The sequence below is a fragment of the Canis lupus genome, chromosome 24 (assembly GCF_011100685.1).
Source record: "Canis lupus familiaris isolate Mischka breed German Shepherd chromosome 24, alternate assembly UU_Cfam_GSD_1.0, whole genome shotgun sequence".
NCBI classification, from domain to species: domain Eukaryota; kingdom Metazoa; phylum Chordata; class Mammalia; order Carnivora; family Canidae; genus Canis; species Canis lupus.
The window spans coordinates 22025998-22045292 of record NC_049245.1 but is presented as its reverse complement, the minus strand read 5'-3'; the positions used below and the strand labels follow the sequence as shown (position 1 = coordinate 22045292).

Here is a 19295-nt window from a genome sequence, read left to right as displayed (position 1 = left end):
TCATATACTACCACTCAGACAGGCAGGATGCAGTCTGGAAAACTTGAACTGGAGCATCCAGCTGGTGGCAGAAGCTGCAAGTGAAAACAGAGGCCCTAATAGGCTGTGCGTGCGCAGACAATCTGAGTCATGCGGAGAGAAGCTGGGAACAGAAAGGAAGATGGAGCCAATGAAATAGGGAGGTGGGTTGAGACAGACAGACAGATAGATGTAACTAGAAACAGAGACACGTGTGAGGTTGAGAATGAGAAACACAGACATGGAAAGAACCAGAGCCAGAGCCAGAGCCAGATAGAGAGGGACACAGATCAAGAACACAGTCACATGGGAAAACCTGCGGAGGGGGAGAGAGGGATGAAGAGGCAGGGCTCCTGGAACCATGGGCTCCTGAGGGCACTCCCCTTCCAGCAGCATAGCATGTAGCAAACCTGTTTTTGCCAGTCACCGGCACTAGCTTTTGTTCTCCGCAAGCATGGGACAGACAGGATCATCTCACTGGGGTCCTCCAGCCAGACTGCCCAGCACAGAGGCTTCAACAGTCTGGAAATGCACCTACCTTGATTTCTACAGGGTCGTTCTGGTGGAAGTTGATTGGTGCGACCCCAGGAACATAGAAGGCGCGTGTATCACATGTGAGAGAGAAAAGCAACAGGGACCACAGCAACCAATCCTGCTTGGAAGAAGAGAGATCATAGTTGGAATGGAGGAAAGTTGTAAATCTCTCTCTGAGGCAGATCAAGTCATAGCACCTTTGCACCTGCTTTAACTGACCCAGCCTCACCCACACTCTGTTAAGTGTCACCTTCCAAATACCCCTGAGTCCCACAAGGCACTCCTTCTGCACTTCCAGAAATGAGTCACAAAGTGAGTGAAGTAATTACCACGGGGGCAAAAGGGAAGACTGCTATAGTAGCTGTGGCTTCCCACTTCCAGACCAATGTTCTTTTCACCACTATATGTTGTGTTGCTTTCCAACATAGCTAGCAGGAAACAAAGCTCCACAATATTCCACCGATTCCCTTTTCTCTATACAGGAATAGATTCACTTGGTCAGGAAGCTCCTATGTTACAAATATATTTTCCTATAAGCCATTCCCAGATTGTACTGACCCCATCACTCACCACACTCCTCCTGACTTAGCCCTAGCTATGCTGGCCTTCTTGCTGTCTCTAACCCTCAGGGCCATCACCCTGACCAGAATGCCTTTCCCATAGACACCTGAGGGGCTAATCTCATCCCTTATTCATGTCTCTCTCAAATGTTAGGTCCTCAGAAAAGTCTTCACCGACAAGCCTATCTAAAACAGCACCCTCGGAACTCCCATTACCCATTTTCCACTCCCATACTTCATTTCTCTTCCTGGACTTATCTTCCTGACATATTCAACATGCATTTGTTTCTTTGTGCAGTCTGTCACCCTCTGCTTGAATGCGCTCTCTGTGGGAGCAAGGACTATGTGTCCCCACTGCCTGGCACTCAATAGGCACTCAGTAAATGACCTGCATGCAGGAGAGTCATCTGGGGATTAAAGGCAAGAAAAACCAGCTATGGGCAGCCCTGGTGGCTCAGCAGTTTAGCGCCGCCTTCAACCCAGGGCCTGATCCTGGAGACCCGGGATCGAGTCCCACGTCGGGCTCCCTGCATGTAGCCTGCTTCTCCCTCTGCCTGTGTCTCTGCCTCTCTCTCTCTCTCTCAGGAATAAATAAATAAAATATTAAAAAAAAAAAAAAAAGAAAGAAAGACCAGCTACGGAAAAAAAAAAAAAAAAAAAAGAAAGACCAGCTACGGGCCTCAAGAAACACACTCCATCAAAACCTCTCTTTCCCTTCATTCACATGTGTCAACCCCTCAAGGAACTAGAAGAGCTTCCTGATTCCCTCTCTCCACCTGGTGTGAAAAAGGAACTCTTATCCAGACACCTGGATCACGGACTCCCTCTATCCCCTATACTGGTACAGCACTTCAGACCCTCGTTTCCCCTCACTGGACACTGGTCAGTGGCCTTCTGATCACCTTGCCTCCACAGCCTCTCTATCCTTCAAGTTATTGCCATACACACACACAAGCGCACACACCAGCACACATATGTGCACTCAGATGACTTTTATTGGACTCAGTTTCATAAGGAATCAGAATCATTCGTGGGGCCTGCCAAAAATGTAGACTCATCTCCATTTTTACCAACAGCACAAGCTAAGAAAAAATGGCTTTAATAGTTTAAGGTTCTGGGGCACCTGGGTGGCTCAGTCAGTTAAGCATCTGCCAGCTCAGGTCATGATCCCAGGGTCCTGGGATGGAGCCCCACATCAGGCTCCCAGCTCAGGGGGGAGCCCGCTTCTCCCTTTCCCTCTGCTGCCACCCCCCCCCCCCCCCGCATGTACGCATTCTCTCTAATAAATAAAATTCTTAAAAAAAAAATGTTTAAGGTTCTGAGCTTGGTGTACTTTTTGTAGATACATAGCTTGGTCAAAGTCTTAAAAGTAATAAATTCAGAATGTTTCTCTCTTGATTTGCTAGGAATGTTTATAAGTGTCTGCCAGCTGATGTTCATTATGAAATAAGAAACAACAGTGCAATAAAAACACTGAAAGATGACTAAGACATTGTATTCAGTAATCAAGGGGTCAGCACAACTCAGAGTAGGTAAAAGCAAGATCTTTAAAAGAAATGACAAGACTGGACGTTAGAAAATTATATCATGGGGTAAGATTCTATATAGGAAAAGAATACTTTCTACATTCTGTCCCTTAAAACCTTTTCATTTTAAAATAAATTCAGATTTACAGAAGAGTTGCAATGATACTATGAGAATTCCCATATACTCTTGACCCAGTTTCCTCTAATGTTAACATCTCATATAACCACGAGTGGGCAAGGCTTTTAAAAAATAAACTAGCTTAGGGGCATCTGGGTGGCTCAGTTGGTTAAGCATCTGCCTTTGGCTCAGGTCATGATCTTTGGGTCCTGGGATCGAGCCCTATGTCAGGTTCCCTGTTCAGTGGGGAGCCTGCTTCCCCCTCTCATCCTGCCTGTCGTTCCCTCTACTTGTGCTTTCTTTCTGAATAAATAAAATCTTTTTTTTTTTAATAAATAAGAAATAACCAGCTTTAAAAATGTTTTGAAAAAGTAGCACAATTATAGTAAATAATTCAAACACAGTACAAATGGGTATACCATGAAAAATAAATCTTCCTCCCACTTGGGCTCCCCACAGACAACTGCTAACACCAGTTCCTTGAAAATCCCTCTAGAGACATTTTATGTATTCATAAGGGGAAGGGCTTAGTAGTATGGGTTTGCCTTGAATGCAATAACAAAAACAGAATTTATTCTTTCTTTCTGTGATGGAAAGTCTACTGACTGTGGGCTGCCTCTAGCATCTGATTTCCTTTCAATCAGATTATTTCCTCCAACTGACCTGTTGTCAGAAGATTCTGGCCCACCCTTCCTGGAACCCTGTGCGAGGCCTCACTGGTCAGTCTTTAGAAATATGAGTGTTTTGAGTAAGAGAAATAAGCCCTATCCTCTTTCCCCTAATTCCTCTTTGTACCTGAATTCCAGTTAACTAAAATACAAGGAAAACAAATCCTGCAGTACTGGCATAAACTGCCACACAAATTTTGTTTTTTTAAAAAAACAACCCAACTCTGAATTTTTTTTTTTTAAGATTTTTATTTATTTGAGAGAGAGAGAGAGTGTGAGCGAGAGAGAAAACACACAAGCAGGGGGAACAGCAGAAGCAGAGAGAGAAGCAGGCTCCACACTGAGCAGGGAGCCTGACTTAGGGCTTGATCCCAGGGCCCTGAGATCATGACCTGAGCTGGAGGCAGACACTTGACTGAGCCACCAAGGCGCCCGAACTCTGAATTTTTGAAAGATGATGCAGAAAACAGACAATCCTCACACAAAGATACTACCAGTAAACCACAAATCAATTGATCTTAGAGCAAGGATCTAACAGATGAAAAATAGCAAAGGGTATTTCCTTAATGTGCTATAATCTTTGAATAATATAAGGTGATAACCAAAAAATTCAGAAGTCCAGTTTAGAAATGACTGCATCAAAATGACACTGTCGGGATCCCTGGGTGGTGCAGCGGTTTGGCGCCTGCCTTTGGCCCAGGGCGCGATCCTGGAGACCCGGGATCGAATCCCACGTCGGGCTCCCAGTGCATGAAGCCTGCTTCTCCCTCTGCCTATGTCTCTGCCCCCTCTCTCTCTATCATAAATAAATAAAAATTAAAAAAAAAGACACTGTCAGTTTTATATATGAAAATGTCACTATTCAGATATTCTCATAGGGCTGGAGGGATAATTATTTAGAACACTCCTTAGGGGGGCAATATGGCACTCTATCAAAAGCCCCCCCCAAGTGCATACTCTAACCTGCAATTCTACTTTGAGACATGTTAAGAAAAATATGGCAAATACCCCAAAATGTACATAAAAGGATGTTCACCATAGCGTTCATTTATTTTTTTTAAAGATTTTATTTATTTATTTATTCATGAGAAACGCAGAGAGAGAGAGAGAGAGAGAGAGAGAGAGAGGCGCAGAGACACAGGCAGAGGGAGAAGCAGGCTCCATGCAGGGAGCCTGATGTGGGAATCGATCTCTGGACTCCAGGATCAGACCCTGGGCTCAAAGCGACACTAAACCCCTGAGCCACCTGGGCTGCCCCACCACAGCGTTATTTAAAATAGTGAAATCAGGGGCACCTGGGAAGCTCAGTTGGTTAAGTGTCCAACTCTTGATTTTGGCTCATGTCATGATCTCAGTCAGGGTCATGAGGTCGAGTCCTGCATTGGGCTCTGTGCTCAGCATAGGGTCTGCTTGAGATTCTCTCCCTTTGCCCCTCCTCCTCCTTCACATAAATGCATGCATGTTCTCTCACTCTCTAAAAAAACACATAACATAAAAATTAATAAATAAAATAGTGGAATTGTTCACTGCCTTTAATAGTAAAATATCCATTATTAGTGGAATGGGTTACATTATGGTATATCCACTTACCTATTCATGTACTCAAAATATTTCTTAAGTACAAATGTTTAAGCTTTAGATTTAAGTAGAAAGAGCAGGGGATAGAACACTGCATAGTAGGATCTGCCCTTTTTAAGACAGTTATGTTTGAGAGAAATGTTTAGCAGGCAAAATGGGTTACCTGAGTGATGGACCTTCTTCCTTTCTGTATATCTCTATTTTCTAATTTTTCTTAGGGGGTTATAAAGCGATTTTATCATATCAGAAAAAATAGTAAGATAAATCAGGCAAAAAACAAAAAAGACAAAAACAAAAACAAACAAACAAAAAACCCTCCATCATTCTAAACATGGAGTAATTCTAGCTTGGTTTGGAAGGGCCTCCACCTGCTGGTCCCAAGATACCTTTCTATCAGCACCTTCTACCTTTCCCTTCTAAGCCTTCAGGAAGATCATCTTGGCTTTTGGTAAGCATACTTGTCAAGTGAGGCTTCCTTCAAGCCTCAGCTCAAGCTGTTTTTGACACGTGCCATCACCCTATTCAAGTTCTCTCGACCCTTGAAGGCCCAGTGGAAATGTTTCTTCTTTCAAGAATGCCTCAGATCTCCACAAGGGGAATTATTCTTTTCCTTTTTTTCCCAAGGCACCTTGTAAATATCTCTATGATGTCACTTGAGGCAGAAGAATGGAAAATACCCAATACCCAACTGAACTTTCACAACTATACATGTTCAAGGATTAGTGTTTAAGTTAGACATATTTAAATATGCACTAATCTAAGGCATTACTGTAGTACATTTCATGTTGAATTACAGTCATTTAAGTTTCTGCCATCTCTCTATCTGCACTAATTGCTTGCCTAGCTTTGTTATGGGAGTAGTCAAACAAATTAATAATAAACACCAACCAACCTCTGATCTAAAAAAAAACTATCCACTCACACAAACTGAATGCCATAGTTTTTTTTGTTAAGTTCTATGCCTAACTATGCTGGAACTCATGACCCTGAGGTCAAGAGTCACATATTACACTGACTAAGCCAGCCAGGCACCCCTGAATACTTTGGTTCTTAATCTTTGTTGTGTCCCCTTGAGAATCCGGTTTTTTTTTTAATCCTCAAATTTAAGGAGTGCTTGATACCTCCCACCTTTCCACCTCCCAGAACCTAGTCTGAGACTCCCTGAGAACATCTATTATCTCATACTCTATCTGTACATCTAGGATAGTGGTTCTTAATCCTGATGCATATTAGAATAACCTGGGAAGTAAATGTATTAAATTCTCAATCCAAACACAGAGAATGGCTGAATGGATAAAAAAAAAATAAGATCCAGGGATGTCTGGATGGCTTAGCAGTTGAGCATCTACCTTCGGCTCAGGGCATAATCCCAGAGCCCGGGATCAAGTCTCGGATCAGGGAGCTTGCTTCTCCCTCTGCCTCTGTCTCTCATGAATAAATAAAGAAAATCTTAAAAAACAAAAAACAAAAAACCAGGATCTAGCGATTTGCTGTCTGCAAGAAATTCACCTTATATCTAATCGCACACATGCGCTGAAGATAAAAGGACAGAAAAAAGATATTCCATGTAAGTGGTAACCAAAAGAAAAAGCAGGGGTGGCTAAACTCATACCAGACGAAATAGACTTTCAGTTAAAAACTGTGTCTAGAGGGGATCCCTGGGTGGCACAGAGGTTTGGCACCTGCCTTCAGCCCAGGGCGTGATCCTGGAGACCTGGGATCGAGTCTCACGTTGGGCTCCCTGCATGGAGCCTGCTTCTCCCTCTGCCTGTGTCTCTGCCTCTCTCTCTCTATTATGAATAAATAAATTTTAAAAATCTAAATTAAAAAAACTGTGTCTAGAAATAGAGAAAGTCATTATATAGTGACAAAAGAGTTGAAACAGTAAGATATAACAATTATATGCATACCTAACATCAGAGCACTAAAGGTATAAAGCCAATCAATATTGACAGATCTGAAGGGAGAAACTGACAGCAATACAGTAATAGTAGGGGATTTCAATACCCTATTTAAAATAACGGCTAGAACTTCCAGACAGAACATCAATAAATAGCTGACTCAAAAATCACTACAGACCAAATGGACATAACAGACATACATGGAACCTTCCACCTGATAGCAGAAGAATACACATTCTTCTCAGGTGCACACAGAACATTCTCCAGGACAGATTACATGGTAGGTTCACAAAATAAGTCTTAACAAACTTAAGATGACTGAAATCATTCCATGTACCTTTTCTGATCACAATGGAATGAAACCAGAAATCAATAACAAAACATGGGGAAGATGAAAACGCAAATATGTGAAAATTAAACAACACACTCTTGAACAATCATTGGGTCAAAGAGGAACTCAAATGGGAATTTAAGTACTTTAGACAAAAGAAAATAAAAATACAACATACCAAAACTTACAGAATGCAACAAAAGCAGTACTAGAAGTAAACAACTACATTAAAAAAAAAAAAGATGCCCCCCAAATCCAACTTTACACATTAAGAGATCAGAAAAATAACAAATGAAGCCCAAAGTTAGCAGAAGAAAGGAAATAATAAAGATTAGGCAGAAATCAATGAAAAGGAGAATTTTAAAAATAGAAAAAAACAAAACAAAACAAAAAACCCCAAAAAACCCTAGGCAGCCCCGGTGGCCCAGCGGTTTAGTGCCGCCTTTGGCCCAGGGTGTGATGATCCTGGAGACCCGGGATCAAGTCCCACATCGGGCTCCCTGCACAGAGCCTGCTTCTCCCTCTGCCTGCCTGCCTGTCTCTCTCTCTTTCTCTCTGTCATGAATAAATAAATAAAATTTAAAAAAAGAGAGAAAAAAAGAAAAAAGTCCCTATAACAGAAGTTGTTTTTTTTAAAAGATAAAAATTGACAAACTAAATGAAATGAAATAAAATTTAGCAGCACCGACAAGAGAAAAAGAGAGGGAAGGCTCAAATAAAATAAAAAGAAGAGACGTTATAACAAGTAGTTCAGAAACAAAAAGGATTATAATCAATTATACATCAACAAACTGCATAACTTAGAAAAAATGGGTAAATTCCTAGCAACACATAACCCCCCAAACTGAATCAAGAACAAAACATCGAAGCAGACCAATAAAAAAGGGGGATTGAATCAATAATCAAAGACCTCCCTTTGGGATCCTCAGGTGGCTCAACAGTTTGGCGCCTGCCTTTGGCTCAGGGTGTGATCCTGGAGTCCCGGAATCAAGTCCCACATTGGGATCCCTGCATGGAGCCTGCTTCTCCCTCTGCCTGTGTCTCTGCCTCTCTCTATGTCTATCATGAATAATAAAAAAAAAAACTTAAAAAAAAAAAAAACCTCCCTTCACAGGTGAGTTCTTCCAAATGTTCAATAAAGAATTAATACTAATCCTTTTTAAACTCTTCCAAAAATGAGAGAGGGAATACTTCTAAACTCATTTTATGAGGTAAGCATCACTCTGATACCAAAACCAGACAAAGATACCACAAGAAAACTATAGGCCAATATCCTTGATGACCACAGATGCAAAAATTCTCAGTAAAATAATAGCACACTGATTTTTTTTTTTTAAAGATTTTATTCATGGGAGACACAGGCAGAGGGAGAAGCAGGCTCCACGCAGGGAGCATGATGTGGGACTCGATCCTGGGACCCCAGGATCATGCCCTGAGCCAAAGGCAGATGCTCAACTGCTGACCCACCCAGGTATCCCTAGCACACTGATCTTAACAGCACATTTAAAGGAGCATACACCAAAATCCAGTGGGATTTATCCCTGGGATGCAAGGATGATTCAACATATACAAATCAATCAGTGTGATACGCCACAATAAAATGAAAGAAAAAACCCACATGATCATCTCAATAGACACAGTAGAAGAATATGACAAAGTTCAATATCCACTCATGATTTAAATTCTCAACATAAAAGGTATAAAATGAACTTACCTCAACACAATAAAGGCCATGCCATATATGAAAAGCCCACAGTTAACATCCTTATTTCTTGCTAATCAAAAATATATGTGTTCTGACCTTCCCCTCCCAGAAACCCAGACATCAGACCTTTTTGCCTTTTCCAATATGTGATTTGAAGCCAGGGCAGAGGATTACAATCTCCTGTTGTCATCAAGCCAATTAAATCTAAGAAGTTGCTCTAGTTTTACCTTCTTCGAAACAGAATCCTCCAATCTTAGGAGAGAGATGCTGCCCCAGACAACTGAAGGGCTCCCTGAGAGCTTAGGTTGCAGAAAGATGAAAAGCAAATCCTGAAAGACTTCAACATGCTTCTGTTTCAAAGTCTCAAACCAATAGCACAAACACACACACACACACACACACACACACACACACACACAAACCAAAACCAAAGGAAAAGACACAACAATGAGGATAATACTCACCCTTGTGGAAAACAACACTAAAAAGCAACAAGAAGCCATAGAGGCACTGAGCACTAGCCAAGTAAGTACAAGGCACTGTGGTACCCAGTCCTTTCCACTCCCTACTTTGTGCTAAGCACTTATAAACACTCACTTGCACCATTCCCACAATGACAACTGCCTGGGGATTTCTGTCACCATTTCATGGATGACTGCTAGTTAACCTGAGATCCAGAGATGAAATAAATTGCCTGAGGTCAGATGGCAGAGGCACAGATATGCTCTTTCCAGGCAAGTGAGCTGCCTTAAAAGACAATGAGCATGTAACGATGATCCTGATATAATGGCATCTAACACTGAATGATGACTATGTTCTATGAAATATTAAAATATAGAGCTATCCAAATTAGTACTGGAGAAGACGGAAAAGACTTATACAAACTGAAATAGAAGTGTTGGAAGCAAACTTTTAAAGATTTTATTTATTTTTTAGAGAAGAAGGGAGAGAGAAAGAGAGAGAATCTCAAGCAGACCCCATGCCCAGCAGAGCCCCACATGGGGCTCAATCTCACAACCCAGAGATCTGGACTTGGGTCAAAATCAAGAATTAGATGCTTAACTGACTGAGCCACCCAGGCACCCCAATATACTTTTATACAATCTTGACATGGAAAGTTTCCTAAGAATGAAACAAAATCCAGAAATTATAAAGAAAAAGGATATATAGGAAGAAGGAAGAAAAAATTTTAAATATATACATTATAAATAAAGAAAAACACTATTTGGGTAAAAATATTTACTACACATCTGACAAAGGACTAATTTCTTCAGTATACCAAGAGCTCGTATAAACCAATCAAGGACAAATAACCCAGAAGAATATAAATGGCAGTTAAGAAAAAAGGAAAAGTTCAAAACGCCAAACACAGAAAGATGGTCAACATCATTCATAATTTAAAAAATGCAAATCAAAATGACATCTGATTTTTTACCTATTGGGGATCAAAAAGCTTTAAAAAATCTGAATACACTAGATATAGGTAAACTGAGGAGGGCAATTTAGCTCTCTAGACCCTAAAATTTATATGGAAACACAAAGGACCCAGAACATCCAAAACAACTTTTAAAAATAACAAATTCTAACCTTATTCTATTTCTTTTTTTTTCCTTATTCTATTTCTACACTTACTGATTTTCAACAAATTGCCAAGGCAACTCAATAAAGATAGTTTTGTGGGTTTTTTTTTAAGATTTTATTTATTTATTCATGAGAGAGAGAGGCAGAGACACAGGCAGAGGGAGAAGCAGGCTCCATGCCGGGAGCCCAACGTGGGACTCGTGGGACTCGATCTCTGGGCCCCAGGATCACACCCTGGGCCAAAGGTGGTGCTAAACTGCTGAGCCACCCGGGCTGCCCAAGAAAGCATAGTTTTTTAACAAATGGTTCTTGGGACATTTAGGTAGCCACTTGCAAAAGGAACCTCACACCATACACAAAAATTAACTCAAAATGTTTCTTAGACACGAATAGAAAAGCAAAAACTATAAACCTTCTAGAAGAATAGCTATGAGAAAATCTTTGCGACCCTGAATTCAGCAAAGATGTCAGATACAACATCAACAGCACAATCCATATCTAAAAAATTGATAAAATAGATTTCATCAAAATTTAAAACTTTTACACTTCAAAAGCTATCATTAAGGAAATTAAAGACATGGACCTAGAGGGCATTATGCTAACTGAAATAAGTCAAACAATGACAAATATCCTATGATTTAATTATATGTACAACCTAAACAACAAAACAAATGAACAAAACAGAAACAGAATCTTAACAGAGAATAAACCAATGGTTCCAGAGGAGATGGGATGGGAGGATGGGCAAAATAGATGAAGGAGATTAAGAGGCACAAACTTCTAGTTATAAAATAAATTAAGTCGTGAGGATGTAAAGTACAGCATAGGGAATACAGTCAGGAATACTGTAATACAGTCAAGAGGATAACTACACTGACAATGGTAAAATGACAATGGTATTTTATAATGTATAGAAAATATCAATTCCCAAGTTGTACAACTGAAACTAATATATAGAATGTCAACTATACTTCAATTTTTAATTAAAAAATAAATAAAATGAAAGGTCACAGACTAGAAGAAAAATCTTTGTGAATCACATATCTGATAGAGAACTTCTATTCAGAATACATAAAGAATTCTTATAACTTCACGATAAAATATACAACCCAATTTTAAAAATGGGCAAAAGACCTGTATAGGGGATCCCTGGGTGGCTCAGTGGTTTAGCACCTTCCTTCGGCCCAGGGCGTGATCCTGGAGTCCTGGGATCGAGTCCCACATCAGGCTCCCTGCATGGAGCCTGCTTCTCCCTCTGCCTGTGTCTCTGCCTTTCTCTCTCCGTGTGTCTCTCATGAATAAATAAATAAATCTTAAAAAAAAAAAAAAGACCTGTATATATATTTCAACAAAGAGGATATTATACAACTGGCTAATAAGAACACAAGAAGATGTTCAATATCATTTGTCATTAGGGCAATGTGAACCAAAACCACAATGAGGGACACCATACATCCATAAGAATGGCTAACCTCAAAGACACAGACGATGACAAATGTGGACGAAGATGTGGAGAAACTGTAAAACCCTCATATACTGATGGGAATGTAAAATGGTACAGCCACAGGAAAGTTTGGCAGTATCTTTAAAAAGTTAAACATAAACTTACCGCGCTATCTGGCAATTCCAATCCTAGGCATTTACCCAAGAGAAAATGAAATAGTTATCCATACAAAGACTTGTACATGAATGTTCCTAATAGCTTTGATCACAAAAGTCCAATGCTGGAAACAATCCAAACACCCATCAATTGGTGAAGGAAAGAAATGTAGTACAATCATGCAATGGAATAGTATTCAGCAATAAAAAGGAGTTAACTCCCAATTCCTGTGACATTGATGAACCCCATAAACGTTATGTTAAGTTAAAGCCAGATGCAAAAGTCTACATGGTGTTTGGTTCTACTTATGGGAAATGCCCAAGAAAGGCAAATCTAGAGACGGAAAGATCAGGTTGGCTGGTGTGGGAGCAGGGACTGACTCCAAGTGTAAACTCCTTGGCTCTAAGGAAACCTACTGGGGTGACAGAAATAGTCTAAACTTTGTGTCATTGGGATGATGGTCGCACACGTCTACACATTCACTAAAACTCATTGAACTATACACTTAGAATCAGTTATTTTACGGTGTTAAATGGCACCTTTATAAACCTGAAGAAAAAAAAATAACCAGTTCAACAAAGGACTCATTAGAGATTAAACAAGTCTGGCAATGTAATGGTAATTACTGAAGGTGGGTGATGGGTTATAGAGATTCCTTATACTATTTCTTCTACTTTTGTAGATGTTGAACATTTTTTATAGTAAAAGTGGTGGGTTTTTTAATGATTTTTGAAATTTATTTGAGAGAGAGAGCAGGGGCGGGGAGCAGCAGAGGGAAAGGAAGAAGCAGGCTCCCCGCTAAGCAGGGAGCCTGACACAGGGCTCAATCCTAGGACCCTAAGGATCGTGACCTGAGCTGAAGGCAGACATCAAACCAACCAAGCCACCCAGGCGTCCCTGTAATAAAAACTGTTTTTAAACAGACACTTTTATGTGTACAAAAATATTCTGGAGAAAAGAAATTTTTAAATCAAAGACTATGTACCTCTGATGAATGGACTGGGAGTAGCTGGGTGACCTTTTCATTTAAAGCTTTTTAATCCTAACTTTATTGCATGTATATAGATCACCTATATTCAAAATAAATATTTACATTTTAAAAAGGAGAAGGAAATGGGCTGCCTCTGAAAATACTTGGGCAAATTCCCCCTGAAAATGTACAGAAAATGGGAGCAATAAGATGAGAATGATGCACAGGGGATTCTGGCAACAGATGTGTCAGTAACCAGTGCTTGTTTCAGCAGTACATATACTAAAATTGGAATGATACAGAGAAGACAGCAATGGCCCCTGGGGCAAGACGTGTGAGTAACCAGATCAGTAATAATCCCTAACCTTAGAGAGAGGACTATAGAACCCCCTGAGAATCTTATGTCACTAGATGAAAGGTACAATATACAGAGTACAGTCAATGATATTTTAACAGTGTTGTATGGTGACAGGTGGTAGTTACACTTGTGGTGAGCATAGGTTTAGAGTTGTTGAATCATTTTATGTGTGCCTGAAACTAATACAACATTTTGGGTCAACTACAATTTAAAAAAAAAAAAAAAAAAAAGGCTATAGACCCTGTTCTCAGAAAAAAAAAAACAATTCAAAACACAGATTCCAGGAAGATCAAGGACCTAGAAGTTCCTAGGCCTCAAATAAAACCCTTGTACTGGTTACCATTCCACTTTTTATGACTCTGATTTCATTATCTCTGCAGCTCAGACAGCCTGCTAAAGGATGTTTGTCCCATAGTTCGTTTCTGTAGGGAAGTTAGGGAGTAGCTGCTTCTTGGGAAATTCCTTTGTATCTTCCTTTAATTTTTAATTGGTCATCATAGGAACTTCCATGTGAAGTTCAGTCTGAAAAGCCAATTAAGTATTTAGCAAATACCTGTTCAGAGCCAAGAAAGGAGCGGGAGTCCTAACATGTGAACCAGCCCATTCAATGTTATTTTGCTTCATTTGGTTTCCAACTCACGAGACAGCATGTCAAGAAGCAAAGTGATAGCAATCTAGAAGCCCTTCATGCTGTAATCTAACACCCCATCACTGGCAAAGATATGGGTGACCTGGAAAGTTATAAAGCTCAAGAGACCCAAGAATCAAGGTCCTGCCCTCCCTATCTATTTTATTCTAGGGGGGGCTGGGCATGCAGAAAAACTCTCCTAAGAGTCCAATGAAGAAGTGCTAGGACTAAAAAGTACCCCTCACCTCCTAAAATTTGCTCCACCTAGTTTAAAAGGTGTGAATAATTCTTCAAAAAGAAAGGAGGCGGGGGGAGAAGAGGTTTCCTGTTGAGATCTAAAAAATCAGTTCATTCACTCCCATCTCTCTGTGGCCAGAAGTTAACCTTTTATCTTCTGGAGGCCCCTGCCTTGTAGTCTTCTTTCCCATTAATAGCATCACCTAGCGACTGAATCTGGCCTGTCTGAACAGCCTTTTTGGTTCCTGGTTCCCATTCCATGTTTCCTGCCACAAAAGCAGCACCTTCCTATACAGTAAGCTAGATTCTTCTATTTCCTTCTCAAAAATAGTTGCCATTTTAAGATCATGTAGTAACTGCTCCCCAGATTAAGAAAAAAAGAAAAGAAAAAGGCTGTGGGGCACAGTTTGCCAACAGTTAACTGGAATCAATTACCCAACCAGGTGAAGCTCCCCAAGAGTTCAACCACACTTGCATGAGGGCTAATGACAGCTAAGGACCACTTACCAAGCAGCCCCCACAGAGCTAAGGAACTCAGAGGCCAAAAAGAAAAAGAGGAAGGGAAAAAAAAAAAAAAAGAACCAAATTAGCCTTGGGAGGCTCTGAAAACGTAGAGTTCATTTCAGAGCCCACAGATACAGAGTTGCCGTTGAGCAGAGATACAGAGAAAGACTCAAAGCTGCACTTTGGGAGTAGGGAAAAAACCACAGCTAGCTGTGGAAGTCCCAGTGAAAGTAACTACCCTTCACCAAGCAACAGACCACTGGATCTAAGCCTTCAGGCCAGAAAGTGCACAAGTAAAGCACAAGAACTGCACTGACCTTCCCCTCTGGGCATTTATAAAAGAATGCTCAGTTAGTTGAAGCAACAGGCTTAAGTTGTTCACCTCTGCAAGACTTCAAATCTTGGAACAGAAAAATTACACAGAGCTTTGTGCCAGGCACTCTCCTCTTTATATATATATATATATTTTTTTTTTTTGAGATTTTATTTATTTGACAGAACACAAGCAGGGGAAGCTGCAGGCAGAGGGAGAAGCAGACTCCTTGCTGAGCAGGGAGTCTGATATGGGGCTCCATCCCAGGACTCCGGGATCATGACCTGAGCCGAAGGCAGACGCTCAACAGACTGAGCCACTCAGGCGCCCCTCCTCTCATATTTTAATAATCACAATGATCCTTTAAGGACAGAGTCACTCCTCATTTTAAAAATAAGGAAACTGAATCAGTACGGGATGATAAAAAGTTCTGAAGATGGATGGTGCTGAGGGTTGCGCAACACTGTGAATGTAATTAATGCCACCTGATTGTATACTTTAAAAACTTAAAATGATATATTTTGCTATATATGTTTTACCACACATGCACAAAGATTTTAAAAATGGTTAACTGCAGTTTTTTAAAAAAAAGCTTGTCCAAAGTTATGAAATCAATCACAGTATCAGATTCTAGCCCAGGGTCCTTAGACCAAGCCTTAGTTTTTTTCACCTGTAAAATGGGCTTTTGTAGGGATCACATGAAATATTGGATGGGCATATGGTTTATCAACTGAAATGTATTGTGTGAGTAGAAATTTCTCCCTTGAAATCAGGGCTCATAGGGGATTACTATACACTTTTAATAGCTTTTGAATCAGAATGTCAGAGTAGGAAACACTTTATAGAGAAACTAGTTTATTCAGGGATTGCAAAATCAAACACTTAGCGAGATCATGCAAGTGACCTAAACGGTGATACTACCCTGGGGTGATACAGGAAGGTGCTGAGAAGGAAGTCATGAGCAGGGCCCTGAATAGGGAATGCCCCTAACAGGGAATCTGGGCCCAAATTCTCAGGAGAAAATGAAAACCTAGAAGCTTTTAAATGTGAAATCTCCCAATTAAACGTTGGCAACCAGGGTGCCTCGGTGGCTCAGTCAGTTGGGTGTCTGCCTTTAGCTCTGGTCATGATCCCAGGGTCACAGGATTGAACCCCGAGTCAGGTTCCCTGCTCAGCAGGGAGCCTGCTTCTCCCTGTTGTCCCAGCTCATGCGCTCTCTCTCTCTCTCTCTCTCTCTCTCTCTCTCTCGTGCGCGCGCGCGCAAATGAATAAAATTTTTAAAAAGAAAATGTTGGCAACCAACTCAAAAACTTTTAAGTTCTGGGTCAGTCAAAACCAAACCAAACCAAACGAAACAACCTCCCCTCCCCACAAATCAAGTCCATGTTAGGATGTGGTCCATGGACTGCCGAACTTATAATCTGATGTACCATGAGTAGAAAATGAGGCCCAAAGATGCTAAGTGACTTGCCAGGGCACCCAAACTCCCTTCTAAATTGCCATAAGAATTCAGTTCCAACTTGTGCTTTGATTTTGTTTTTTAAGGACTATAAGTAGCACTTAGCATATCCTCAGAATACAAACCCTGGGGATTTCAGACAGTGGGAGGCCTGTCAGTTTAATGCTCATGCAGAGGTGAGAAATCATGTTAGGAAGGCAGAGAAGGAAGCAATGAAGAGGACTGAGATGGAACTGAGAAGTCCTGGGTGTCCCCAACAGTGCCCCATTTGGGAAACACTAGTGTCAGCAAATGGTTCAAGGATCAAAGCAGGTTGGGGTGTGGTAGGTGGCTATCATTCGTCTATGGCCAGATGGCCCTGCTCATCCTGGGTCCTTCCCACCTTCCTGCCAGTGCCCAGAGATCAAAACTCAACCTTCTCCACCATTCTGCGATTGATTCTTTTAATGCCAAGATCAAAGGGGAACTTTTGTCCAAGTTGTAAAAGAGAAACCAAGAGGCAACTTAATGTTGTTTCAGCCTCCTCTGTACTTCCTGAGAGGATTAAGACACTTCTTTAAAGGGACTGCTAGGAGAAACACATCTGAACCAGGGCCTGGTATTGGCACCTTAGCTCCAAGGAACACCGCGGCTCCTGCAGAATTCATGCCAGGCAGGGCAACTGGAGAGATCAAAAAGCACAACCAATAGACAGTAGCTTGGAAAGACTACAGAAACTATGATCATGGGGAGAAAAAGAAAAAAACAAAACAATAACCCTTAAATTTGAGTATTCTAGGGATCCCTGGGTGGCGCAGCGGTTTGGCGCCTGCCTTTGGCCCAGGGCGCGATCCTGGAGACCCGGGATCGAATCCCACGTCAGGCTCCCGGTGCATGGAGCCTGCTTCTCCCTCTGCCTGTGTCTCTGCCTCTCTCTCTCTCTCTCACTGTGTGCCTATCATAAAAAAAAAAAAAAAAAAAAAAAAAAAAAATTTGAGTATTCTAAACTACAGAATTTTCAAATTTAAATTTTGAAACCATCAAGTTCCACTAAAGTAATAATCCCCAGAGTATGTTCCATATTTTCAGTATTTCCATAAACAATGAGATACGAGCCTACCTCTCACCTAAGACCCAGGTGGATCAACTTAGTATCCTGTAACTTCATAAAGCCATCTAAATCCAGGGGTAGGAGGAAAGCAGGAAAACTAGAGAGAAATTCTGCTTACACCAGCTAATCAATCTACTGCCATGGTGGGAGAAGTCTTGCCCTGCAGGTTTAGGAAACACCCACTATGCTAACACAGACCTGAGAGGTGGCAGCCCAACCCCTGGGGAAGAAGAGCCATTCACTATAAAAAGGGAAGGAGGGAAAAGCCCATAAAATATTTCTAAAAACTTGTACCCATAACCCTAACTTTCGAAATAAAAGGACAAACCAAAAACCCAGCCTGTTCCCATAGTCACTAAATCCACTAGCTTAGTACCTCTTTGGTTGTATGAATTGCCAAACAAATTCATATATCCCAAAGCAGATCCACAGCTCCCCATCCCCACTGGTTGTGAAACAGTTAACAAGGGTGTGGAGACTATTCTGACTTCCGTTTGACAAAGTGCTTGACACAGGACAAACTCCAGTCTGTATGTGACCTCATTTTGCCTATTACACACATCCCTCCGTAATAAATTCACTTCCACACATCTTCACTATTGCATCAAACATGAAGTTTCTCATGCACTGGCCTATGTGGGTCACTGTATACATGATATCTTCAGTTTTTTAAAATCAGTTACTGTATCTACCACGAAAGCACAGGGTAACACTCCCAAGTGACAGGACATACACTGAATCGCTGTGCTTTTCACTGAGCTTAGAATAAAATCCCAACTCCTTCTCATGGTTTCTCTGCAGGCTGAAAACAGTTGACTCCCCTAATGTTCTGGAAGGGTGGGAAGCACCTATAGAGCAGTTTATTTCAAAATGCAGCCCTTAGACAGCAAACTGTAGACTACAATCCACTGCAATTATAAGCATGCTTTTAGAAACACAGCTGCTCCTGCCTCTCCAGTTTCATATTGAATCATCCCTCCCCCACCCCTCACCATGCTTCAGCCCCTCCAGCCTTGTGTTCCTCAAATATACCAAGCTCTTTCCCACGTTGGTCCTTTACGCTTGCAATTTCCTTTACTAGGAAGACTCTTTGCGTTGCTGGTTCCTTCTCTGACCATTTAATCCAAAGTACTTGCATCACTCCATTGCCTGCAATCACTATCACTTCGCCTTGCTATCTTCAGGGCATTTACCACTATCTACATTACCTTGTTCATCTACTTGTTTACTTGTTCACTGCGTCTCCTCAGACTAGAAAAGCTCCACAAGCTCCATCTTGACCCTCTAATTCACAGCTATACTCCTAGGTCTTGGCACAGAGCACACACTTTTGTTGATTAAGTCAACGTGTGACAGAAATATGTACTGCTAACTTATTACCTCTTAAAAACCTCTGAACAGGGCATGAAATATCCAGTGCAATGTTACAAATGCCACTTTAACTTTTTCCCTATGGCAAGGGAAAGTGTGACTTTTCCTGTTATATTCTTATACCATTCTTGTTCTGATTGTGGTCCAGAAAAAAATTGGTTTCAACATATCACTCATGGTTTAAATTGAAGTCTGAGACCACAGAAATCAAGCAAGGCTGGGATATCTTCTACCTGACCTCAGGT

The 19295-nt window shown here is 41.1% G+C and overlaps 1 protein-coding gene across 2 annotated transcripts in view; it reads right to left on the bottom strand.

The window, feature by feature from the left end:
* Positions 1 to 19295, bottom strand: part of TM9SF4 (transmembrane 9 superfamily member 4) — a 51416-nt gene that overhangs the window by 29269 nt on the left and 2852 nt on the right. For both annotated transcript variants that reach the window (XM_038571949.1, XM_038571948.1), the window contains one exon: positions 557 to 670. In XM_038571949.1, coding sequence (XP_038427877.1) covers positions 557 to 670 — 114 coding nt within the window. The remainder of the gene's footprint in view (positions 1 to 556; positions 671 to 19295) is intronic.